This window comes from Colius striatus, chromosome 19 (genome assembly GCF_028858725.1).
Source record: "Colius striatus isolate bColStr4 chromosome 19, bColStr4.1.hap1, whole genome shotgun sequence".
NCBI classification, from domain to species: Eukaryota; Metazoa; Chordata; class Aves; order Coliiformes; family Coliidae; genus Colius; species Colius striatus.
In genome coordinates, this window is record NC_084777.1 from 6,296,978 (window position 1) to 6,323,026 (window position 26,049).

Sequence of the window (26,049 nt, forward strand, 5' to 3'; positions counted from 1 at the left end):
GGCGGCGCTTCAAGCGGCCGCTCCGCCCCTCTGCACCGCCCCCGGCTCCGCCGCGGCGGCATCAAAGCCCCGCAAGGATGTTAAAGGCGTGGATGAGGCACGGCGAGGCCGGCTGGCTGCAGAGAGGCACGGAGTGCAGCCCCGCTCTCTCGCATTGACTGTGAAATCTGCGCTCACTGAAAGCGTGCTGGAGGCTACAGCAGAAAGAAAACGACCTGTTCTGTGAGAGCACATCCTACTGCACAGGCTGCCCCTACTGACGGGCACGTACCCACAGGGAGAGCGCAAACCCTTGCACTGGAAGTTGTCATCTCTCTCGTTAAAGCAGGGTTATGTCTATTAATTACAGCGACGTTCATTTTCCTTACTTGGGGCCAAATCCAGCAGCATGCTCTCAAGTTACCCCATAACAGGGAGAAGAGCCGCCTGCAGGGTTAAGTGAGGACATAACCTTTTAAATCTTTTTGCCCCAAATACTCAATAACAGAGTCCTCAAACCAGGTTTATCTCAGGAGTGCTGCTTGAATTAATGCTCTAATTGCAAGTTATTTTCATCCCAGTGACACCTCTCCCAGGGATGATAAAACCACAAAGCAACCAGGTCTCCAGGCACGTGAGGTACAACCAGCCGATATTGGGTCAAAGACAAGGAAGGGCAAAGTGAATTGTGCTGTTGTTGCAGGAAAGAAGTCTGAAGGTGACCCACGGGCGGTTCAAACCGCTCGGCGGACAAAGTAGAGCTGGTGACACAGCTGCATTTTGGGGTTCAGCAGCAAAGCTCTCGCTGCTCTGGCACCGAGGGTGACCTGGGGACTCCTCGCGGGCAGCGCTGCAGGCCTGTTCACTACATCACAAGCTGTCTGGGAAAAAGCCCTGCAAGCTGATGGTGCCCAAACGCATCAAGTGCCAGAGTGTGCTGTGGCTGGACCAGCCCTAGGGACGGGGAGGCCCGCTGCGGCCTTGGGGACACGGCTGAGAAAAACACCCACGAAACGGGCAGCGCCAAACCCCCACAGGCGACCCACCGCCGCCCCGCGCCCCGCGCGTTAACCACAGACTTTATCCCAGCGCCGGCCGGCCGCCCAACCTGCGTGACGTATGCGGCGCGGAGCTTTCCTATTGGCTACCGCTCCCGCCCCGCCCCGTGCGTGCGGACGCGCCGTGCGGGCGGCGCCGGCGCGCGGCCGTGGTCTCGCGCAGGGCGGCGGGATGTCGGGGCCCAACGGGGAGCCGCACGTGCCCGCGCGCGGCGCCGACGACGACGGGGACAGCTTCGGCGAGGAAGGTGCGTGGCGGCGGCCCGGGCAGTGTCCGCGGGTCTCGCCTGGTCCCTGCGTCTGCCGGCGCGGGGTCCGGGCCCGCGTGTTCGCGGCGGTTCAGCCGCAGCGGTGCCCCGCACCGCGGGGACGGGAGGTGAGGGGCCGCGGCGGTGCCGCAGCGCCGAGCTCCTGCCCTGCCGCCTCGGGAGGGTGGTGTGGTTTTTCTTTCCCCTTGTGTAAAGTTCATGCAGTGTTTCTGCTGGAGTGCTGATGGCCGAGGAGAAGGAGGAAGTTCAGATTGTGAAGCCGCAGGACAGATCATGTGGGAAGATCTGGGAGGAGAAGTTGTGGGTGGAAAAAGTGAATTTAATGGAATTAGCTGGTCAAATCCCACTTTGGGGCACTTTTACAGTGCCCAGGTATGAAATTCCTGACGCTGTCCCATCCTGTTAGACAAGCCAGTGGAGGAGGTGAGACAACTGCAGAGCTGTAATGTGTATGTCCAAGTCATACCCGTGAAATCTTTCAAAGAATAAGCACTTTGCTACTCTTCTGGAAACAGTGAAGAGTTGAGCTATGCCTGTACCCAAAACACCGTTTGGTTTCCAGCTGTGACCCACACAGGTAAAGCTCATAGTTATGTCTGTGAGCCACCCGCAGTGACAGGGTCATTTCTGCCCTGAAACACCCCCGGAGTGTTCACTGCTTTGCATCATCACAGGGATTTGCATTTCAAACTTTCTGGAGAGCTAAGAGATACCGTGGATGTGGCCGTCACTAAATCTGATCGACATCAAGCTTCTGCATTAAGTTGTTGCTCCTGTAATGAGCTGGGGCTTCATGTGCAGCAGCTGGTCATAAAGGTCTGTAGCTATTTCCTGGTCTTGTGGAGCTGGAGATCGCTTCCTTGATTTCAAATAGGAAACCTTATCTTTGTGACTGTTCTAAGAACACAGAGAAGTAAACAAAGCGATGGCCATCCTCCTGGTCAGCATTTTCATTATGGGATGTGGTTAAGTTTCCATGAAAACACACCAAGCTTGCAACTGGCAGAAGACAGTGAAAGAAAACATTTTGTACAGATATCTTAAAATATCTTTCTTTTTCTTCCTGAAGCTGCACAGCTGTTAAAGCCTTTGCCTGAGCTCCAGGCACTGAGAACAATTAGCTCCCCTGCTGTAATTACAGATTTCTTGTCATGTTGATGAATAATGTTACTTGGCAGAAGTAGTTACCGTTTAATTGGCATGTGGTGCATCAAATGCTAGGCTGAAGTAAAGAGCTTTATCTCGTGGTCCTTCAGGTAGCACATACCTTCAAACAGTGCTTGCAAAATACTGGTAACTGCTGCCTTTTGGAAAAGAATGTGTCTGTGAGATGCATTTATAAGAGCAAGGGCATCAGCAGGGCTCTTGCTCACAGAGCTACCTGCAAGGCCAAACTTTAAAACAAAGCTGAAATGCAACATAGAGAATTCTCCAAAGAATTAAAGGCTGCAAGGTTGCTCTGAATGGCTCCAAAGTAGTGTAAATAAACAAGAAGAGATTTCAACACAGCTCAACCCTCACCCTCCTTGCACTCTCCTCTCTGTTAGCCCCCAGCAGCGCTCCAGCCAGGCACTGTCCCTGTCATGCTTGGCTCTGACACTCCCCAGCTGCTCTAAGGAACTGGGTGGAGAGGAGCTGGCACCAGGCAGTGGGGGTGTGGGCTTGTCCCACCCACACAGGCATCTTTCCTTGTCCTGCAGCCCATGTCCTCACAAACGTCAGCCCACCAGTCACAGTTTGATGCCTGCCTTGCCTGTGGTTTCAGAAAGAAGCATGGGACTGGCTGTACCTGGGGTCTGCTCTAAGCCCCCGGGGTCCTTGAGGTCAACAGAGGTTTGTCTTATCTGGGTTTTGTTTTCACTTTTTTTTGTTATTCTTAGGATTGTGTGAATATTGCTTGGAGCAATCCAAAACCAAGAGTTTCATCACAGCAGCACAGTTACCTTCATCTGATTGACAGTGTTCATGTGCCTCACTGTGAAACACCATTGTACTAAGGATAACACTGTACTTAAGGAATTAACTGCCAGGATCATCCTGAATGAGTTTGGTTTTAATCTGAACTACCTTAATGGTGCATGAAAATCCCATGGTTGAACTGGGTGCCCCACACTGACTTTCCTTTGGCAATAATGGTGCTTCTGCCAGCACTTTTGGGCCCATGCCATGCCACAGCAGTGGTTGGGCTGTTGGGGCAGTCTGATGCCAGCCAGGCCCTTATGAAGCACCTCCCCAGCCAGGGAGCCTTACACAAACAATCCACAGAAGTGTAAACACTTCAGCACGTTGCCAAAACACCTGCACCCTCATCAGGAAAGATGATCCCTGAGGCAGCTGAAAAGGCTAACTTGTCCTTGGGATTAATTTGGTGCTGTTGCAATGCAGATGGCTGCGCACCAGCAGACAGCCTGTGGTCAGATATTTATGTATGAGATCAAAAGCTGCCAGACACACCAACAGCGGGTTTGGACTGCGCAGGTAACTTGCCTCAGATCTTGTTATCAGTCTCCAGTTTCTCCTCACAGCACCTGCAGGATTCAGTTACATTTTACCTCACCAACTCAGCATCAGATAAGGCACAGCCCAAATGCTGTGGGAATGCTTTGCAAGAGTTCTCACTGCCTTCACTGACTGTAGCAACAATATACTTACATTGCTCAGTCTCTCATTTCCCTTCTTTTTAGAATATGCAGCAATAAACTCTATGCTGGACCAGATCAACTCCTGCTTGGATCACCTGGAGGAGAAGAATGATTACCTGCATGCCTGCCTCAAAGAACTGCTGGAGTCAAACCGCCAGACCCGCCTGGAGTTCCAGCAGCAGAGTGAGCAGCAGAGCGAGGAAACTAAAGTGCAGGGATCACAGCCTCCCATGTAGTGTGCTGCCCACAAAATCCCAGTTGGTGTTGCTACAGGGACCTGTACTGGTCACTGATTTAATGTAAAACTTGAATAGAAGAGGTACCTCGTGCCTGTTACTTCTTCCTTCCTCTGGCTGTATCCTGCCACTCACCTCCATGTTCTCTTGTTCTTTAGCTGGGATAGGTGTGAAAGCTCACAGGTGGATGTAGGAGAGATGGTTCTTTTTGCTTTCCAACACGAGCCTTGGTTAAAGCTGGCTGTAGGAAACCTGATACTGTGCAGGTTGGTTGCAGGCAAGCCCTCTTCACAAAGAGGAAGAATGATCTCTGCTCCTTGGCATTGGTAAATCCGAGCAAGGAATGTTAAGAGCTCTCACTTTTTCCCCTCTAAAAGCACAGCAGGCAAGGACTGTCGTGATACCAGCTTGCCCCTCAATGCATCTCTGCCACCAGACTCCGAGAGAGTCCTTTGGGCAGCCCCTGCCTTGAAATGACATCTTCCCCCTTACCAAACATTGGCAGATGCTCCCACATCTGCCACGATTATAGTTTTGTTGATGTAATTTGAAAGTGCCCAACTCCTTAAGCTGCCGTTAAGGACTCGGGCATTAGAGGGCAGCAGAGCAGCCTGGGTGGCGCCTGCCACAGCATGAGCTGCACAGAGCCAAGGGACAGGCGTGGGGAACAGTCCTCCTCCCTGTATGTGCTGACACGAGTATGCGTGAGCATTCTGGTCTGAAGCTTCATCATCGTGGCTTGGGGCCAGGACTGTGAAACAAGTTTTACTGTTCTGCTTCTGTAAAGGGAGGGTTGGTGGGTTTTTTGAAAGTTAAAAAAGTTATTTATAAGAAATCTGTTTTATTAAAGTCAGTTTGAAACAAAATTTGTTCCTGAGAGTCTCCACTGTAAGAACAGACTGTATCAAGCCTTAACGAAGCATTAACGAAGGACCAAGATGCACATCCTTGCCTAGCTCTGGCAAGTGCTGGTTCAAGAGTGGGCATCTTTGAAAGGAAACTGTTTCGAGAAGCAGAATTGGGCACACAGTCTCCTAAGAAAGAAACTTTTCATCTGCCTGGAAACAGGAGAGGAACTAATATGAATTCTGCTGAAAACTCTGCCTCCAGATTTCATGAACTTTGTCTCCTATGGGAATGACATGACCCTCATCTTTCAGGTTCCACAATCGAAGCCTCTATCTTTCCACATCATTGCTGTGGAAGGTACCTGTGCAAGTAATAACCAACACCATCCTGTATTAGACACGCTAAAGCCAGGCTTATTTTATTCTTAAAATAAAAACAGCAGTAAAGTTGAAGGTTTTTGCTCTATTAAAAGACTCAGAAAATAAACATTTCCAGCAAATATCATATGTAAAGGGCTCTCCCTTTAAGGCCACTCTATCTGGGTTTGCGCCTGGAGGAGCGTCTGGACCCAGCAGAGGTCAGAGCGGCTGCCTCACCTTTGCCGAGGGAGAAAGGCTCTGCTGGTGCCTCCTGGCCCAGGTTCACTGCCTCACTCTGTGCTAAACCCCCTCCTCTCCCTTCCCTTTGCCTGGCTGCATCAGCTTCCTCCTCCTCACACCCAGCGTGTCCCAGCAGCTCCCCCGCCATGTGGCTCTCCTCGGGGAGCGGGTGGTCGGCCCCAGTAGCTCTGGACTTGCTCTCTTCTGGTAGATTTTCTTCTTCTACAACCATGATTCCACATCCATCGTCAGTCACACTGGCTAGGCTTTTGGCCTCTGCTACAGAGGTGCCCAGCTCACCCTTACCCTCTGGAGACCTCAAAGCTTGTTCTGGCAGGGCTGACAGCTCTGTACCCTCCTTGTCTATCCCGTCATTCATCTTCCTGCTGGTAGTTGCTGTTGTAGGGGGAAGCTGTTTTGGATCATCCAGCAATTGGGAGCTGGAGCCCTGGGAATGCAAAGGAGCTTCGGGGTAGGCAGCTGTGGCACGATGCCTCGCTGCCTTGTATCTCTGCAAATACAAACAAACCAACGTGAGGGACGAGTCCAGCTCAGCTACCGACACTGCAGCAAGCAGCAGCTGGTCCAGGAAAACCTGTACAAAAACAGTGGTGAGTGGCAGCTAGAATCTGCAGGGACACGACTCGTCTCAGCAGCTCTCCTGGCCTGGCTGCTGAGGCTTTCAAGCAGAGAAGGGGCAGCTCCTGTGAGGAAAAGTGGTGATATTAAAAACTGAAGTCCCTCTCGCGTTACTTAATGCTGAGTGAGTGGCATGGCAGACCTGTGGCTCCTGAGACAAAGACCACAGTTTGGCAACTGTTAATCTCAGTCAGACTCAGGACTTTGTAGATGTAACAGTGCAAGTGACAGCTCTTGCTTCAGCTACTGCCAGGACCTAACTCTGGACACGTACCCTGGATACTGCCCTCAGCTACAGATGTGTGATTTAACATTTATCAGCCAAAGCAAGACTGAAGTGGAAAGCTGAGGACTCTGTTGATACAATCTGTGCAGTCGGTGAAACTGTTGACAGGAACACTAAGATAGCAAGAATATCTTCTTGTTACAAGGTACTGAGGTTCTCTACAGAGCAAAGGTAAGCTTATCATCAATAAAACGACTCATTTGCACTCGCTATCAGGATGAACCAGCAGAGGTCTGTAAAGAGATTAAAATGGCTACTCGCCATTTTCAAGACTGGATTTCAGGAAAACAGCAACTCTGCAGAGCTAACATGCAGCAGAAATCTGGTCTTCCCAAGACAGAGCATGAGCTAAAGAAGTAAACCAAAGCTCTCCTCCACAGCAGCTCTCTCCACAATCAATTCACTTCCAGCTTTCTGCCAAAGGCTCCCCTGAACTGGCACTAGCATTAGACCTGACAGTTTGAGGAAACTATTTTGAGCTCAACTGGCTTTCATTGCTGCCTCAAGCTACTGTAGGCTGCACTGTGGAATTACAGCACGTCAGAGGGGCACCTTTACCTTGTGATTTGGTTTATTATTGCAGGCTTGTTCTTCCTCTATCCTCAAATAGTGAGATACGTGCAATATCACAACGCCTTGGAACTGGATCAGTGGGGTCATAATGCTGTACCCAAACTACACTTGGTACCAGCCTGCCAATTTGTTTTCAGAGTGATGCTGTGAACTGCCTCACCAGCACACAATTCTCTGCTTTGAAACCCTCTGCTGAGCTACTCTGATGAGAATACCCCAAAAACTGGCAATGATTTAAATCAGATTGTGACAACCTCAAGGCACCTAGACAACCAAGAATAACAGTTATCTGCCTGCAGATATTTAATGCTGGACTCTTGATATGAATAATCCTTCCAAGTCATGCTGGCATCCATCTGAAGTGCCTGATTTCAGTTAAAGGCAGGCATACACACTGCTGCTGCAGCTTCACTGTAAGCTGATCTAAAATAAGCCAGGAAAACTGCAAGGCAGATTCCTCCATTCCTGGAGTGACTAGCTGCAGGAGTGGGAGAGGATGAGCAACCATCAAGGAACAGCTGTGGCCTTCTGCTACTTGCCATTCCAAATCCACTGCTCTAAGTGCTGGCTTCTGCAGCACCCCACGCCTTGCTGGAGGCAGTGGTGGTTGAGTAGGAATGGTTAACCTGTCTGGAGACTAGAAGAAGAACCACAAACTTTTGGGGGTTTGGGGGGGTGTCTGTCATGTATTTGTCATTTTTTCTCCCCCAAACACTATCAAAACCTGCTAGGGAAGCACAATGGCTGTTATTGGAGCAGGTTTTTGGGTGCAGGCAGAGGACAAAGTGTGAGAGTCTCCCCTCCTTGCCAGGGTTAGGGAACAGCACTCTCCTGCACAGGCAAGGCCCAGGCAGTGCTCATGGGAGAGGGCAGAGACAGTGCAAGTCCTACGTACCCACCACATGGTACTAATCCAGGCCCCTCACCCCCTGGCAAGTCAACAAGGACAGAACGATGGAGGCAGATTCCAGGCCAGCCCAGGAGGAAAAGCTAGATACAAAAGCAGCAAGGGGCGATAGGGCTTCTTTAGGTGGAGCCAGTAAAGCAAAGGAACAGTATCAGCTGGCAGAGCTTTGTGCTACAGAGTTTCTAGGAAAGGGTAGCAGACAGACAGACAGACTGAAGTCCTGTTGCAGGCTGACCCTGGGGACAAAACGGACTCTCACCAGCTTGTAGCTTCTGTCACTTAAAGAGTCTGTAATGTAAAATTTCCAGATTTCTAAGGTGAGCATCTGATTTTAGCAGACCTCTTCATGGATGAATCACACCCACAATTTGGGCTGAAGGAGCTGTTCCTGCAGCATCACATGAAAAGATGCGCATGCGCTGTCTTTCTTTAAAAAGGAACAGCCTCTGTCTCTTATTCTTTCCCCATCTTGACCCACCTGTTATCTGTCTAGCAGAGAAGAGACCTAAACTGTACGACAGACTCCACAGGTTCAGCAAACAGAGCAGACACTCTGAGGAAGGTTTCCAGCCAGAAATGGGCAACAAGATGGCAGCAGCAGTAGCTGGGAAGCAGGACTGGTTTTAGATCTACAGGGGTGATGGGAGACAAACACAGAGCACACCGGGAGAATGCTATGGCACAGTGGACACCGAGGATGATGGACATGAACTGAAGACAAGACAGCTAAGGTGTTGGATTCGCTGGAGACACGCATGGGGGTAACAAATGCCAGGCCATGCAATCGCCAAAGGGTCTAACCTGAAAGTTCTCAAAATGCATCAGGGACTTGCAGTGTGCGAGCCGGGCAGCAGAGTCGCTATGGTAGAATTTGTGACACAGCCTGCAGAGGTAACCTGCGACGGGGACCAGAAAATCCAGGCCTGCGAAACGGGAGGGGAAGGGAAATCACAGATCACATTGAATGGAACTCAAATAATGAAAGCATGTTAAAAGGGAAAGGTGGGAAGGGGTGTGGGGGGTGGAGGGAGAAAAAGAAAAGTGGAAAGCTTTGCTTCTGTTAATCAGGGATTTGCAAGATGACTTGCTGAATATCTCGTCTTACCATGGAATGGCTGTGTGGTTGATATTCAGAGAAATCTGGCTGCCAGAGCAAAGAAACTACACAGAGCATTAAGAGGGGGGAAAGGGGGAAAAAAAGAATACAATGGAAAACTACAGAGAACATGTGATCTAATGTAATGGGATCAAACCAAGCAGAAGACAGCAGGCGCGCAAGAGGAACACGCAGAGAACATTCACAGCATGAATCATTATTCCATCTGCCACACGATAGTGGAAGGTTACAGTGATATGGAAGATTGGTGTAAACAGAGCTCTTCTTGGGCACAAACCAGCCTCTGCAGAGCTGCCCTCCTCACAACACGAGTGGCTGTTAGAGGTCTGAAGCCAGAATCGCTTTCCAGGGCAGGGACCAGAGACAGCCTTCTGGAGGCAACACTGCCCACCAGTCCAGCAACGCCTGAGTACCCGCGAGGCAGAGCGTGGGGGTTCTGAAGCAGAGGAGACATGCACACTGTGGGCTCTGGCAGAGTGTTTGATACTGTCAGCACTGCTCAGTATCTCTGCAAGCTGCGTTTCTATTGGAAAGCATTCTAATCAATATGCTTTCAGGCTCCATCTTTCCAGAGCATCCCTCATTGGCTGCCTACTTTCTTGAGTACTCCTGCCCTACTTGTTCCATTTCCTACCTTAGTAAGGTATCTGGCTCTCATCCTTCCTTCTTCAAAGCAAAAGGCAGCTGACAAACATCAATCACATCCTTATGTCTTATCACACAGTAATAAAGCAACGTCTGGCTCTTTCTCCAGGCAGCAGTGACCTGCACCAGTCCGATGCAGATGCTGGAGCACCGTAGCCCAAGAAGTTGTTAACAGCAGTAGGTAGAGACCATCCTCTCTTACAGATACAGATGTTGCCAGAGAAGGCTCCGTGGGCCTTCGTGCTTAACTCTGCTTGCTTACCGTAGGCTGTGTCTGGACAATACTTCTCGCTTCCTTCGTAATCCTCCAAAGACACTTCCTTCAGCCCAGTCTGGAAACCAAAAGAACATTAGTGCCTACTGTATCTATGCCAATTCCTTTCCTGGGCTCTTAAATTTTCCTGGTAAGCTTGGGAGCAAAACAGGATTCACATACCAGAGACAGAGTTGTACAACATATAGTTAGGGCCAGCTACAAAAGGGTTAAAAACCAACCCCTTGCACTCCAAGCCTGAAGTAGCTTAGCCATGTACCTCCTTCTTGGTAACTGCTCTCTACTGGGAAAATATTTCTCAAGATAAACCTCCACAAACATTTGGTATGAGACCAAGCTACTGCTGGGCTATTAAAAGAGACTATGTCACTATGTTTGTCAGAAATTCTTTCCCTTGAAAAAACATTGGTTATGCTCCTCAACAACAAGATAATGTTTGAAGACACCAGTAGGAGCTGTAAAGCACAGCAGAAACACTCCCTGCCTCCCACATGCAATGCCTGATTTTCATCATTGTCCTGTGCTCTGGAAGAACCCCAGAGCCCTCACCCTCCTGCTGTGGGGTGTGAGGTTGTCTAGACTCTTGAAACCCTGAGCTCAAACAGCCAAGATTTCCTTTCTGGCACTCTGCAAGTCACAGGATCCCACAGCAGGTTCTCAGATACGTCACTCCTCCTCCTTTTGCACAGCATACCTGCTTGGCAGCAGAATCCTCATTCTCAACCAGCACTACGTCAAGGTCTTCCTCCTCACCAGCTCCCCCCTCCTCCTCCTCCTCTTCATCATCATCATCTTCAAAACAGCCAACAGCATCCACTGTGATCAATTCCTCTGAATCTTCTGGGCTGCCCACCTCCTTCTCTCCTAGCCTCATCTGTCAGGTACAGAAAAGAAAGATCAGATCAACATTGCACTCTCCATGTAACCAAGCAAGGCCCCAGACTCTGAACAGACTCCATTTCATGAGCAGAAGGGACTGGGATAGAAGCACTATCTTGCTTCTAGACACATCTAACTCCTTTTTCCCTTTTCACTCAGCTTCTTTGAGCTCTAACAACTGAAGTCCAGCAAAAGATGAAAATTGAAACAGGGCTGGAAGACTTGCACATCTTCCTTTCATCCCTGCAATAGTCAGGGAAGCAGAAAATTAACCTGCTCCACAGTGTAGCTGCCTTCAGTCACCCTCTTCAATCAGGCAGAATTACCTCTTTGGCTTTCTGTTTGTGCTCAGGGGACTTCATATGCTCCACAAACTTGCGAGGGGTCTTGAAGTGGCGGCTGCAGATAGTGCAGAAAGGACGAAGCGAGCGTTTGGCCAGCTAAGGAAAGAGGGACATTTCAGTAAATCACAAGAGGCAGCACTTTGGAGGAATGCAGACAGATCTTGAGTGAAACAAATTCAAAACCCTGCATCTGAAACCAGGAGACCACAAAGGGAGTCTCTTTCTTTCTGCCCTCTTCAGCAGAAAGGACTCCCTGGCTCTTATCTGCCAAAACCATGGAAAACATGCAGTGTAAAACAAATGTGGCTTGTGAAAGGTGTTCTGGCACTTCTCCCCTAGGGGCCAATAAATATGATGGCTTGTCTAAATTTTAGCATGAAAGTTTACAGGCTGCTCACTAATTCCCTCATTTAATTGATAAAGTGAGTATGATAGGCTATATTTATTGAGAAAAGTCAAGAAGTATAAACTAAAAGTACTTCAGGCCACACAGACACAGCACAACAACTGGAAGCTCCAACCATGGCAGTGCCCTTAGACAGTGAGCATGTCAGTGGTGGAACTTCAGATCTCTGGTGATCCAGTGGTGGAACTTCAGATCTTTCTGCTCCAATCACTTTTCCTTTGCTGTTTGGGGAGCAGATGGAAGACACTTCCACCCAGTCCCCACAAATGGTTGATGCAAAGATGAAGTCTATGCTGTGGTTGTTACCTTGTGTTCTTGGGTCCTGCGATGTTTGATCAGATCTCCTGTGAAGTGTATCTGACAAGTGTTACACCATCGCTGCTGGGTCTCTCTGAAGTGAGAACAAATGGATCTGTAAGTCATGTCTGTTTACGTTCTCCATGGAATACTGAAGTTTGCATTTCCTTCTCAGCATTGTTTCCCCCAGCATTCCTATCTTTATAGGCTCAGATTTACCTTCTCCCCTTCCCAGGCATTTATATAAGTTGCTTTAGCTCATGGGGACAGAAAGACATCAGTTAAAACAAGTCTTAGGTTTGATCTACTGTACTAAAAGCTACACAGCAGGTCATGATCAGCACTAATATCTTTCAGCAGGAAGTTACCTGAAAGGCCCCTGAAACCAGAGGGATTTTGTACCTTACCTAGAACACAGGGGCACCCTGGTGAGGAGTTAAAAAACCCAACCTATGTCCACATTCAGATTGAGATTTCTAGTGCAGACCAACACTTACCCATCTTTTTCCACTAGCACCTTCTGCTCCTTCACCATGGGCAATAATGAAACAAAACAAACATTGCTCATGTGCTGAATCTCCCCAAGTCGCTGCTGGTGCTGAATTCCAGCCATGTGGGATTGGAAATTCTGAGAAAGAGAAGAAAAATCCATTTACAAGTATCCAAAACATGGAAAATAATAGGTATGAGCTATGCTTTCCATTCTCTTGACTGCTGTTCAACAATGAAATGGTACAAAAGTTTCAGAGCATGGCTGCCTGTGGATCCACCCACATTCACTCTCTAGCAGGTTGAGTGCCAGTGCATCGGGAGAGGTTTATTTTATGTGCGTGGCTTGTTACCATTTCTTATGTTCCTTGTTCCCTTGCTAACAAGTCTCCTGCTGTACCTCCCCCTGGCAGCCAGCCATCTAATTCACTTCTCTTGATCACTGATATCCCCAGTCAGACCTGTGGGGTTTTACCTGCTGACTGCAGCAGTTGGTCTTGCAGATATAACAGTAGAATTTCAGGGCTGGTTCGGGGCTGGGATCGGCTGTGCCCACCTCGCAGGCCCAGTGCCCTGGTTTCAGAGCTGTTGTACTAATGGCTCTGCTCTCGCTGCTCTGCTGGATAGTCACTTTCAGCGAACCTCCAGAGCTCAACACCTGCCAAAAGGAGTCAAGATTAAGTTCAATCTCGCAGCAGAAGACACTAAACTTACACCTGCTTTCTGTACGTGATCTAAGCACTCTACCCCTTAAGAAAATGCATTTAAGCTTGAATCCACAGGACACTGAACAGACTCTCATACACATTCCTCCTCCCAGCACTGCAAAGTCAGTGATCCCTGTGTCACAGCACCAGGCCTATTAGCACAGATGCTTGTTTCTACAGCCTCCGTAGACACTGCATGATCCAGTCTCTGAAAACTGGAGCAACAAACAAGGCATTGGTAAGGAACACGATCAGCTCACATTTCTCCACTGCACTGAAGGCAACTCAGCTCCACACCAGATGGAATAAGGAATACAAACTAGGGCAGGGTGATACATTTGATCACATCAGCAAATGTCTCCAGTTATCCAGGAAGACTGTCAAGTCTTCTTCACACCACGGGTTAAATCTTTGCCTGCTTACAGATTACACAGCATAACGTCCTGGTTTAATATCTAGCATGTGGGCAAATGATTTCATGCAAAAGACTCTCAGGCTGCTGGTTTCACCCATGTCTCCCTTTTCCAAGCTGCATTTCAAAAGCACAGACTCCCATTATCTGCTTAGAGCCTGCTGTGATGACAAGTCACCCAGCAGCTGCATCTTTACTACCATCACCTGAATTTTTTAACATCTGCTCTTTGAAACATAAAAGATGTATTTAGCCCTTAACACATACATTTTTCAGTTGCTTTTTCAATTCAACCTTCTGTTTTTCCAAGTGCCTACTGAAACCTAAACAAACCCCAGTATCCACAAACAGCCAGTAGGTAAGGTGCAGGCTAGCAGAGGTAGAAAAGCAGCAAGTCAGAGCAGGCTGCACACTAATTGCAGACATATTATTCCTTATTGCCAGGGACAACAGCTTACAGCAGGAGACAGAGCTCCAGACGTGGGTGCCATCTGGTTCCCAGTGGCAACGGGCTTCTCTGGGATGGAGGAGGAGGTTTTATGTTCTGCACCACCCATGCACAGAGTGGTGTCTACTCACCTCAGGAGCCTTTGGTTCCTCAGAGAATTTCCTCTCTTTAGAAAGATCTTCAGCTGTGTACTCCTTTGCGTTGTCTGTACCTAGGAAGACAGAGTCCTTTTAGCTGCCTTAAATTAAAACTGCAGTGACAGAAAAAAACAAATCAGCAGGTGAATGAAATCTGGGAGATTTCCTCTCAGTGCTGTTGGCCATCAGCCCAGTTCACAAACCTTTCTCCAAAGAAATCTTTATTAAAGAGGGAAACTTCTCATTATTTGCATTTGGTAGGCAACAGGTTTTAGGGTATTGTTTTGATTTGGTTCCTAGATTTTCTCCTCTTTTCCTCATCCTATATGACCAGAGGAAGGACATTTCTGACAACACCCACGGGATCTAGAGATGTTCATCTCCAGGTGCAGTTCCAGCAAGGAATGCCCTAAAAGTGCAAATCATGGTGCTCAGAAACTCACCATCAGCTTGGAGATGGGTGCTTGACTCTCCCACATCCTTGCTGTCTGTGGCATCCTCAAACGCAGATGACTTGGTCACACTTCAAGGATATCAAGAAAATAACCTTATTTGCCATGTTACAGACGATGAGATTCAGAAGACACATCAAGGCACAGGCTGGGGTCTAAGCTACAACACTTTTCACTAAACTCCCAAATCAGTAAGCTACTGAAAGTGCTATTTCAGGCAAGCATTTGGCTGAAATAAATAAAAACAATGAAGAGTTGGGCATTCTAGAACAGATTCAGAAACAGCAGCCAAATAATCTGGACAAGGAGGTTACAGTTGATTTTTGGATCACTACCCTCTCCTGCAAGAGGCCTGCAGGGAAATAAGTTCATAGAGGAAATATTCTTAAGAGCTCTGGAGCTCATTCCTATCTTGATTGGAGACATACAAGGAAACTGTGATACCTGGGCAGTACTCCAGGCTGCTCTGTGTATGAGGGAACAGAGACCTGCCAGAACTGAAGAGGTTCTCAGTGGTGTCTTATGGGGTTTTCATCAGAACTGCCTGCTCTTATTAGCTGTGTTTCATTCCAGAGCCCCTACAGTTCAGCTTGTGGAATAACTGGAACTGTACAAGATGCAAATCAAAAGGACTTGGCTTTGTTGTATTTGGTACTGGTGATCTGCTAAGGAGAAAAAAAGATACCAAGGGGACTGCTGAGCATAAATGGCTGACTTGCAGAGGGCACAAAGCTTACTTTACAGTATCTCTTTCTCCATCCCTCATTTTTCCATCAGAGCTAACACTTTTCACCATGGCTTGAATGTCTTCTCTCTCAGGCCAGCACAGTATCCCACCCACTGGTGTCCTTCTGCCAAGAGGGAGCAGCACATTCTGCACAAGCAAGAACGCAGACTGTGCAGGTACTGCCTCCAGTGATCCAAACACTCTTCCCCCCCAATTTATCAGATTGATAAGTGATAATGCAACTGGGTCACATGGCTATAAATATGCAGTATGTAGCAGGGTTTGGGCAGTGCAAACACAAAGAAAACAAGAGTGGCTGGCATTAATATTATTTGTCAAGTGTTGCTAGCAGGCTCAACACTATACCACACAGATGGTGACAGCACTCCAGGGCAAGGGTTTGATGTCTAAACCACAAATCTAAGGAGCAGTCTAGGGGAGCAAAAGCCATTGCAAGCATGATCTAAGGAAGAAACAGTATTATATGGATACTTGTCAGGCCAAGCTAGAAGAAGAGGGTGTTCAAGGATTTGAAGATGATGAATGCTTTCTGCACTAGAATGAGGATGTTGTTCCAGGCATACAGATGGTACATAGAAGAAAAGGTAGAAGTGGGAAAAACCTGAAATGAAGAAAGAGGCAGGTGTTCCTGGCCAAAGGGAAATGCATGAACAATAAAGCATGAAACAAAAGGCTGTGACATGGATGGGGGGAATGCCCTTCTCATCTGTGAAGGGTAATATGAGAACAGTAAACTATTTTTTTTCAGAGATCCATCATCTGTTCATTGGAAGTAAACAGAAAAGCTAAGGAATGATCTATTCTGAGTAAAGACCAGTCACAATATATGCATCGAATCTGGCCAGCTACTGCTTAGGAAAAGATTTTCCTAATAGCAGGCTTGCTGCAGTGAGATCTGTCATTCCTCAGGCTTGATTCTTTCAAGTGTATGTAACAGGACTTTGATTAATACCCTACTAAATATTAATGTAATTAAAATTAAATTAGCTTTGGTAAACAGATTAACAAAGCATACACAGAAATGCATTCAGCTGGGCTCTAATTAAATTTATTCCCTTTCTTGCTAATCAGAGTCCATAATTCACGACAGCCCCTGCTCACATAATGTTTACCACTCTTTAATGTTTTATATGATCAAGGTAATATCTGAACATCAAAGTAATTCTGGAATACTCTCCCTGAAGCTAGCCATTAATCTCTATAGATGGGAAACAGAGGTGAAGGAACTTGTCCGAAATCACACGGTGAATTGTAAACAGGGAAGATAAGAGGACCCAGGAGTCCTGACTCATGAGCATTAACATATGTTGGAGAATTCTCAGATCAATGCCTCCAGAAATCTGTGTTCACTCCCTGTGCACCAGCTAACGGTGACAGTTCTAGGAGAGGTACAGGACAGTGCAGATGGCAGCAGGAGCTCCCCGATGTGCCTTCCCACTAGATGGCAATACAGCCTTCCCTGTTTCTTCCTGTGCCCGCTGGGGAGGCAGGGAGTGCCAACCGGGGCTTGCCGTGGCCAGCATGCCATCACTGTGCATCCCTTGCAGATAATAGGATTGCCTCTGTCTATTTTTACCCAACAGACTGGGTACAGACTGGCAAGACAATCTTTGCAGAAGGGATACAGAACACGACACTCGTGGATCCAGGCTTGGATACTAGGGAGTGTTGATTCCTTTCCCTTTTTCATTCCTCGTAATAAACTACCCTCTCCTACACCTACTGCAACCCAACATATTCCAAGGCTTTTCTTCTCTGCTCATTTCCTTTTTTGACATTTAGGGAAGAAATTTAGAGAAATATATCAAAAAAGAACCTCTGCTTCTAACAGGAATCCTGGCAGGAGAATACATGAGCAAATTCTGCTTTGTTGCACGTTTACATGAGCTGCCTATCTCTTATTTTTCACTCCCATAGTTGGAGCACCCATAGCAGAAACCCTACAACACTCTGGACTTCAGCAAGCATCATGAGATTTTCTGGATGGTGTGTGAGCATCTGAAATCCCTCCTACAGGCCAGATACCAGGCCAGTACAGTATAGCCCTAATTATTAGAAAATAAAATTAGACAATAATTCTAAACCCAGTAACTCTTTCAATACCCCATTCAATAAATACCTCTTCAGTCTTTTTGCTGCAGGCTCAGTGTTCAACACAGACTCTGTTGGAGTTCTTAGTTCTGCAGGAACACAGAAGGAGATCTCCTTAGCAAACCAGACCATGCCACCTTGAGCATGTTCCCTAACAGAATGGCCAATGCCAATTAAGCTCTATTTGAGCAGATAATACTAGACACTTGCTTATTCTGAATTTGAGAATTGCAGTGACAAGCTTAGATAATGACCTAAGAGATTTGAGTTTTATTGTAGATGTCACTGTACAAAGTGTCATCCAGAGAGAAATCTATGTTTATGTCTACTAAGTGGGCCTCAGTCCTACTCCTAGGTGACAAGAGCCCAGATCACAGGAACATTAATATAAGCCAAGGTGGCATATCTATCTGTCAGCAACCATTTCATCAGGTAATTTTTGCCACTGCATATAAAACTGGCCACAACCTCATCATACACCTACATTTTTACATTAGGCACTTTCAGTTAGAAATAACATCCCCACATCTGTATTGTATATGACACTAAGAGATTCAGTGCCAGCAGTTTCAGTTCTAACAACTGCAGTAGGAGTACTCTTTCAGCTCATCTTTTCCTTAGCACATTTATTGCAACTGGTTCTGCTTCATGTGTGGCTCCATGAAATGTTGAGTTCAGCATGGGTAAGGAAATGTGGAAGCTTTCATTTCAAACCAGTATCTTCCCCCTCCCCATCTTAAATGGGGCTCACTGTCAAAGTGACTTCTGAGAGGCTTCCATGCAAGAGAGATGGAGCTAGCTTATGAAAACAAAAAATATCCAGGTAAAAAGGATATTTGAAGCATTCAGCAAAGAGCAGTTTAAGTATTTACAACTAGAGAGAAATGTTGCTCATTAAGACTAAAGTCCTCTCCAGTCTTTACTGCAGGAATAGCCAAAAGAAGTTTATCGTGTCTACAAGCATTTGTTTCACTACAGACTCCCCTTACCTGTGGATGGTGAGGAGTTGTTCCGCTCTGACCCTGCTTGCACTCCCTCTGCCATCTCCATTTTCTCATCACCTTGTGTCTGAGAGGAAGAACCAGGATCTAGTTCCCGCTTCCTGTCAGGGACCCTCTGGAAGTCCTGCAATAGGTAGAGAGTCACTGCCTGCTCTCAGTCCTTCCTCACACCCAACGTGCTGCCCAAAGCACTAGACTTTTACTGTGGGGCGGGAATAGGAACTCCAGCACAAGGTAACGGAAAAGAACTGATGGACTGCCTTGCTTGAGGCAAGTCTACATGGTTAGGTAGAGCAGTGCTCTTTAATTCCATAGGCAGCCCAGGACAATCCTCCTTTAAGTAGCAGCTGTTGGAGATTCAGCTGCTTGCAGGGAATAGGGTCACTTTAGAGGGTCTCTGGCAAGAGATGCATGAGCAGGGATAAAGAATAGTCTGAAATAATTGTCCTTCAAGTCTGAAGAAAGCATAGTCCAAGAATGGAAATCTACCTTATCAATCACATCTTTTTGACAGACTGGAACCAAATATGCAAAAGCTAATCTAAGTGGAGGGAAATATCAGTCAATTAATCCAAGAACCATTTCCACCCGAGGCCTTGATGGTGGAAAAAGTGTTTTTTTTAAAAAAAAAAGTAGATTTTACAAAATCCACAAGAACAAATATGATCTTGATAAAGGGGAAAGGGATAAAGGGAAAACAGCTCAGAGGCAGAGTGAGCAGAGTGAGGTGTCCATGGTAGGAGGAAGTCATTTGGGAACAACAAACTCCTTAGGAAGGCTAATGGGACACAATTGTGGCCTCTGTGAAAAGCAAAGAACTCAGCCAGGATTTCTTCTATTATAATTACTTTGAGGCTGGTAGTTCTAAAGGCTTCTTTTATATGTTATGTTTAAACAGTTCTGCTTTGATGAATTCTCCCTCTTGGGCTAGAAGTGACAAGAAGCCTTTGCATCATAAATGTAAGTACAGACCACAAGAACATTAGAGATGGACTTGTTTCTGCATTTCTCCCTCACCAGCATAGTGCAAAACAGTTTTCACTGTATGGCTGGCTCCCTCCCTTCTCTTTTGTTCTCTACCTCCAACACAGACAACTGCTGCAAGTGCAATGAGAGCACAAAGCTCCCCAAGAGCTGGAAACTACCAACCCACCTTGCGAAATGTCCGGTTCTGCCGCTGGAAGGGCAGGCTGGGAAAGCCCATCCTTGTGGGCTTTAAGGAGACCCCAACAGGTGGTGGCCCCAGGAGGGAATGTCTTGTAGCCTGAGGAAAAAACTGCTGCAGTGCTGGCGCTGTCATGTTAAATCCACGCAGGTTTCCTACAAATGCAAACACAGAGCATATCAGCACCCTGCAGGATTCAAAGGAGAGTGAAAATCTTCCACCTGTACAAGCAGCAGGCAGAAGGGAAGGGTTCCTCTGTGCAAGACCTGGTACTCGGCAGGGCACTGTATGGGTGCTCTATGCTCTACCCTCTTCAGCCCACACAGAACAATTTGATGTGATAGCAACTATTACTATCGGGCTATTTATTCGTAATTGTCACTGCAGGCTAAGATCATTAGATGCGATTATTTGATGTGAGCACACTAGCACTTGTGTTTGCCACAAACAAGGTCTCGTTTTACAAGAATTCACTGTAAAAAAAGGAAAATTCATGCTGCATTTGTGCAGCTGGCAGCTCACACCGTAGTACGGATGCTGTTTAACACAAGCCAGTAACAGCGTTTCATTTAAAACAACGCTGGACTCTTCAAACAAAAGATCCCACAGTCCTCCCAGCCACCTGGTCGTCATGCAAGCTCAACGTGTCAACCTAAACTCCGACACTTGAGACTCTGCCATTTCCAATTATAATGCTCTGCTTTCTGAACAGTTCTTTTAAGCATCCACAGACTATTAACTAAGTCTTAACAATTTCTTACAAAGACAGTCCCTGCTATCCCCATTTCAGGGATGAGGGAAGTGCACAGATTCCTTGGCCATGCCCTCAGAAGCTGCTCGCCATTCTGGGAACCTGGGCTTATGTCTCAATTCTTTTTCTCTTTCAGTTGAATTAGGGCATACTCTGGCATTTTAGCAGCTGTCAAAACAGTGCAGCAAAGTTTGGAGACAGGCACCCAAAATGTCAAAACCCATGTTATGTTGTTTAAAGCCTCCAACACAATAGAAATACTTCCCCATGTTTGTCTTCAAAAGTAATTGAATCTCTTAGTACTTACCATCAGCTTTTACTCTAAAAAGACATCGCTGTACTAAAAAAAATACATCTGTAAGGTAAGAAATCATCTTCTGTCCTTGGTTTAGCACCTTTAAAGAACATCCATGTGAACTTGAAGTATTTATCCTTTCCTATTCCCATTGCTGAACTCACATGAGGCCAATTAATTATTTATGCTGATGTTTCCCAGGTACAGAAATACTACAACATCAGATATTCTTACATGTAACCCAAACCTGAATGACCAAAAAAATTCAGATCCCTGAGAAGGGCCATACTGGACACTGCAACCATATTACATGTCACTGGTGGCTAGCTGATTATTGAAAGAGAAGTCACAACTCAACTCAGCACGTACAGATGAAAAGAGGAGCAACAATGTTATGACAAAGTGCATGTAGAGTGCTCATTAACGTGCCTTATCCTGCTCTAGTATCTTATTTGCCTCAGGCCCTTGGCACACTATACTCAGTATCTCTCAATAAGAGATTTTTGCTTTAGGGAAAGCCCATGCTAACACTGAACATACCTAAAAGCAGCATGGCTGACTAAAGTGAAATCAGGCTTTTTTCTTGATGCAAATATATACACCCATCTTCAGAGAGTGGCTTGTCCTTTTCACTGCCAGTTTCCCTATCACCTGAGAGAGATCTGTAGAGAGCCACTGGAGTCACTAGAGAGCCCTCTTGTTTAATGGGCAAGAAAGAACAAAAGGAGACTTAACGACATGCAGAATAAATCTATTGTCTTCACATCTGGGCATGATTCCCAGGCAAGATAGGAATTGCAGGCATTAATCTAAACTAGGCACTTTAAGACTATCCCAGGTACTGATTTTCTGTGTTGAAAAGAGCTGTCAGGTTAAGATAGGAGCAAAAATAAAACCATAGCTTTGTTCTCAGTATCTTTATGGTACCCATGCTATTATTAAGGCAGCTTTGAAAACTAGTTTTGAAAACCTCACACTTGGCAAAAAAATACACTTCTGGAAACACAGTGATGGAAAAACAGTGATATTATCCACCACACAAATGAGAGTCATTTCAGAGAAAAGAAACTTCACAAGACAATTGAAACCTGAATCATTTTCTACAACAATATATTTACTTGTTTGTACTGCATGAAGTTTGGACAAAGACAAGCATCTACTGCAAAGGAGGTTGGCATGTACATAATAATGAAATAAAGTTTTAATCTTCCAACCACAAAAGACAAACACATTATAAAAATCTAAGTATTTTCTCTAAATATATTGATGAAAACATTCTAACTCCATCAAGTCTGAGGGAAGGCACATATTTAGTATCTAACCTGATACCCTCTCTTGCTATTCCCAGCTGTGAACAGCTGGGCACATGGGATTTTCACCAACTCTGATGTGGGCTATGGAGAAATTTTAAGAGAAAAAAGAAAACCCAAACCAAAACCAGATGACAAATGGAACCACCAAATACAAGGACTACAATGGTTCAGCAAGAAATAGCCATGCTATGGTTTCAGTCCATGAAGGATGATTAAATAACTCCAGTAAGCAAGCGTCTCCCATAACGACAGTACCTTGCATCTGCTGCATGAGTAAGGCCCGCTGAAGCATAGGATTGGCATTGAGCAGCGATGGTTGGTTTGTTGCCCGTAAGCTCAGCATCTGTTGCTGCTGTGGTGGTGGCAAACCCCTGGAAAAGAAGGAATGAATCATAAGAACACAATAAAAACTGTACCCTTCAATTCCAGGCACCTAACAAGTGTAAAACAGAGGAGCAAAGAACAGCTGAAGTGCTGATATATGTGCATGAAAAGATACCACGCACCGGCACTGTATCCTCTTTCTTCTACTCTCCTGGAATTTCCAAAGCTGACAGATTGTCTATCAAGGAATTTGAGGTCAGAGAGAACTCCTTAGCACCAAGCCCACATAAAGCCTGTCAAGCAGCATAAAAAAAGCCCAGGAGCTGACTGCGGTTCTACAGAATTATGCAGCATTCGTCAGTAGAAACGAGCGATCTAGATCAGCAGCTACATTTAACACAACAACAAAGAAGAACTTCTGAGAAAACTCCCTGGTTTTTAGTAGCTTAAAGCACATTTTTGTAAAATAGACACCTCCCACATGGAGCCAGACGGGTCATAACTGCAAATGGTGCCCTCTAACTGCAAGAACCGGATGGAAAAATAAAGCACGGCCTTCATATTTAAAACACGAGGAGGAAGAAGCAAGTGGAGGACTCTCCACTCCTAAGGAGGGTGGAGCAGACACGAGAGAAAAGTCTGAAGAAACTGGCAGGCGTCTCTTCAGGCGATTGCAAGGTCAGTCCCACCTCTAAGCATGACTGCTGACACTGCTAAATCTGACAGGGCTGTAAAGAGTACAAACATGGGTCAAAACAGCCACACTGACATAAAAAAAAAACCCTCAACCCTCTTAACAGAATTTACAGCATCTCATCTTTGCTATTGCTGCTCTAGATTGTTCCAGTCTCAGAGCTGATATATTTATATCAGAAAAAAACCCCCCATACTTTTAAAGGTGTTAGATGCATCTAACATTTCTAGCAATCAGACCCATACTGACATTTTAAGGGCAGCTTTGTTTATAGCACAAGGCATATCGTAATGATAAAAACACTCAGAGGTTCATTTTTCTAGTTGAACAGAAAGATTCCCACATTCACCTCAGACATATGCCTTATAAGGACAAAGTAATTGTTATAATGGATTAAATGACAAATTAACTTTCTTCTTAAATTCACATCCCATTGCTTTGAATGTGCAGAGCATAAGGCTTTAAAGATAACAGTAACTGCAAATAAATGCGTAATTTCAGCAAATCTGTGTTAGTTCTACAAATCTCAGTTCATCAGGGACAACTGCTCCTAAGACAGTTGGTTTATCTCTTGCATCTTTTAGGAAAACCCCAGTTATTCCCCTTTCTATTCCTAGCAGATGTCATTTGTCTTTTAACAAACAAAACGTGATTTTCTCCATCCTCTCCCTGCCCCACAGTGCTTGGTCACATCCTCAGCAGTGGTGCTGTTGCTGAAGTGAATTCCCTAATCTCATCCAGGCCAGGAAAGAAATCAAATAAATAGCTCAAGTTCAATAATAAAATAATAAAGTGTGTGTGTCTCTTCAGGATGGCTCAGTGAGGTGTGGACGAGTATTTCTGCAGGAGAAGGTGCTTTCCCCCGAGACCCTTCTTCTCGCTGCCTCAGCCCAGAGGACGCCGGGGCCCTCACCCGCTGTGAGGGGGGACGCTCGGCCCCGGAGCACCCCTTCCGAAAAGCTCTGCCCGAGTCATGCTACGCGCCCTTGAGGACTCCGCGGCGGGAGGGACCCGGCGGCCCGTGGACCGGGGGAAGGGCGGAACGGGAGCGCCCCCGGCCCACGACCCGCCCGGCCTCCCCTCAGCGGGGTGTGCCGCCCCACAGCCCGGCCCCTCCCGCCCCACAGCCCTCCCTCAGACATCGCCTCCCACACACCACCACCCCCCCCTACTCCCTCCCTCATCCGCCGCCGCCCCTCAAGGCCTCCAGCCCCCGCGGCTCTGCCCTGACCGAGGCCTGCGCCCCCCACGCCCCCGCCTGCCGGCCCCCACCTCCCTTTGTCGCCTTCCCCGCCGAGCCCGGCGGCCAGCCCCGCCGCAGCTTTTCGCGGGGCGAGGTGGAACACTGGGGAGGGAGGCGGAGGAGAACGGTCCCCTGGGACAGGCCCAAGATCCTCGGCCTCGCGTAGCGGCGCTTACCGGCCTCCCTGCTGCGCCGGGGGGTGGTGATGGTGCTGCTGCTGCTGCTGGAGGAGGTGCTGGAGCTGCAGCAGCTGCTGCTGGAACTGCTGCTGGTTGAACATGTCTGGAGAGCCCGGAGCGGGGCGAGCCTGAGACAAAACACGAGAGAGCGAGGGAAGCACCGGCTGCGGGGCTGGCGCCTATCAGCCCAGCAGCCATTGAGCAGGGGAGCTACCGCCGCTGCCGCCCATTCATTCACTGAGCCGATCCCCCCCTGCCGCCTCCTCCTCCTTCCCCCCGGGGTCATCGCAAGCAGCAGCCTGTGGAGGAGGTTTCCAAACCCCACCTCCCAAAACGCGCTCCCACCCTCCCCTGCCGGCGGAGCCCGCAGCCCGCCCCGCTCCCCGCGGCGGGGCTGGACCGGGCCGGGTTCCGCGGTCCCTTCCCCGCCCCGCCGGCACTCACGGCGCAGCTCGCGGCGTTCACAGCTCCCAGCCAGCCGCCTCCATCTTCCCACCGGGGACAATAACCCGGCCCCGCTCCTCGGCCGAGCCCAGGCAGGAGCCAGTTCCTTCAGCAGGGCTGGCGAACCTGGCCGCCCCTCAAAGCCGGGGATCACCCGCCGGAGCCTCCCCTCAGGTCGCCCCACTTTGCAGCACCTCCATTTCTCATCCCCCGCGCAGAAGCGGGATCCCCTGTCCCCCGAGAGGGGATGGACACCATCTGTCCAGAGCTGGGCAGGGGGAATGGACTAAAACGGCTGAGGAGGGGGAGCAGATGGCCTGCAACAGCGTGTGGTTTCTGCTCTTTGTGTTTTTTAAATAGTCCAGGGGAATCTTTGGTAACCATCTCGCCGAGGAGATGGAAAAAACCCAGCACAGCCTCTGGCAATTCTCTGTGGTCGCATGTTGGCAGGCCTGCCATGACAACCTGGAAGAAAACAGGGAGTTTTGCAATATTACTCCGTGCCCTAAACTGAGATGACTTTGCTGTCAGGGCCGTCCTATCTGGGGTTGTGGGGTGTTTTTTTGTGAGTTTGCAGCAAAACCTTTCCTGCAGCACCTGTTTTCTGCAAGTGAATTCATTTTAAGGCTGCTCCATACACATAGTCTCTGTATGAAAATATACCACGACTGTCATTTCTTCTTAACACTAAACCTAGCAGGGTTAAGATGCATTTCTGTTCGTTTCCATTCCAGAGAATCCATCCTGAAATAATGTATTTTATAGTCTTATTAATCATGCCGATAAAGACTGCCCGATTCATTAAAGGCCTTGGAATTGATTTTTAGCTGAAAGTATTGTAAGCTAAACACAGGTACGAGTGACACACAGTGTTAATAATTTTCAATGCAGTAGCATATGTTGATTTTTCCTTTGGGCCTTTTAATACCATTCTGCTTCTACAATAATAAATTTGGAGATCACCACCTATATTAATCGATGACTGGTCACATTAGTGTGCAGAGCCCTTTATCCAGCTGTAGCTGTCTGCATGCAGAGAAAATTCTCTCCTTTTAACCATGAAAGCTTAAGTATCATCCCAGGGAATACACAAATGGAGCAGAAAACATACATGGAGTTCTTTAAAAATCATTTTGTGTAATTGATCCTCTGCTCCT

The 26,049-nt window shown here is 47.4% G+C and overlaps 2 protein-coding genes across 2 annotated transcripts; one reads left to right on the forward strand and one right to left on the reverse strand.

Moving 5' to 3' along the window:
* The first annotated feature begins 1,173 nt into the window (after nt 1-1,173).
* Nucleotides 1,174-5,532, forward strand: BBLN (bublin coiled coil protein). Its single transcript, XM_062011722.1, has 2 exons — nt 1,174-1,285; nt 3,991-5,532. Exons 1-2 carry the CDS (start codon nt 1,210-1,212, stop codon nt 4,182-4,184), a joined length of 270 nt encoding a protein of 89 aa, XP_061867706.1. The 5' UTR covers nt 1,174-1,209; the 3' UTR covers nt 4,185-5,532.
* Nucleotides 5,424-24,764, reverse strand: CIZ1 (CDKN1A interacting zinc finger protein 1). Its single transcript, XM_062011720.1, has 15 exons — nt 24,446-24,764; nt 22,264-22,379; nt 19,638-19,804; nt 18,473-18,608; nt 17,512-17,572; nt 14,636-14,715; nt 14,187-14,266; nt 12,964-13,146; nt 12,497-12,627; nt 12,009-12,093; nt 11,279-11,392; nt 10,768-10,947; nt 10,062-10,131; nt 8,839-8,960; nt 5,424-6,143 (listed from the first exon to the last, which is right to left on the reverse strand). Exons 1-15 carry the CDS (start codon nt 24,547-24,549, stop codon nt 5,568-5,570), a joined length of 2,205 nt encoding a protein of 734 aa, XP_061867704.1. The 5' UTR covers nt 24,550-24,764; the 3' UTR covers nt 5,424-5,567.
* Between the last annotated feature and the right edge of the window lie 1,285 nt (nt 24,765-26,049).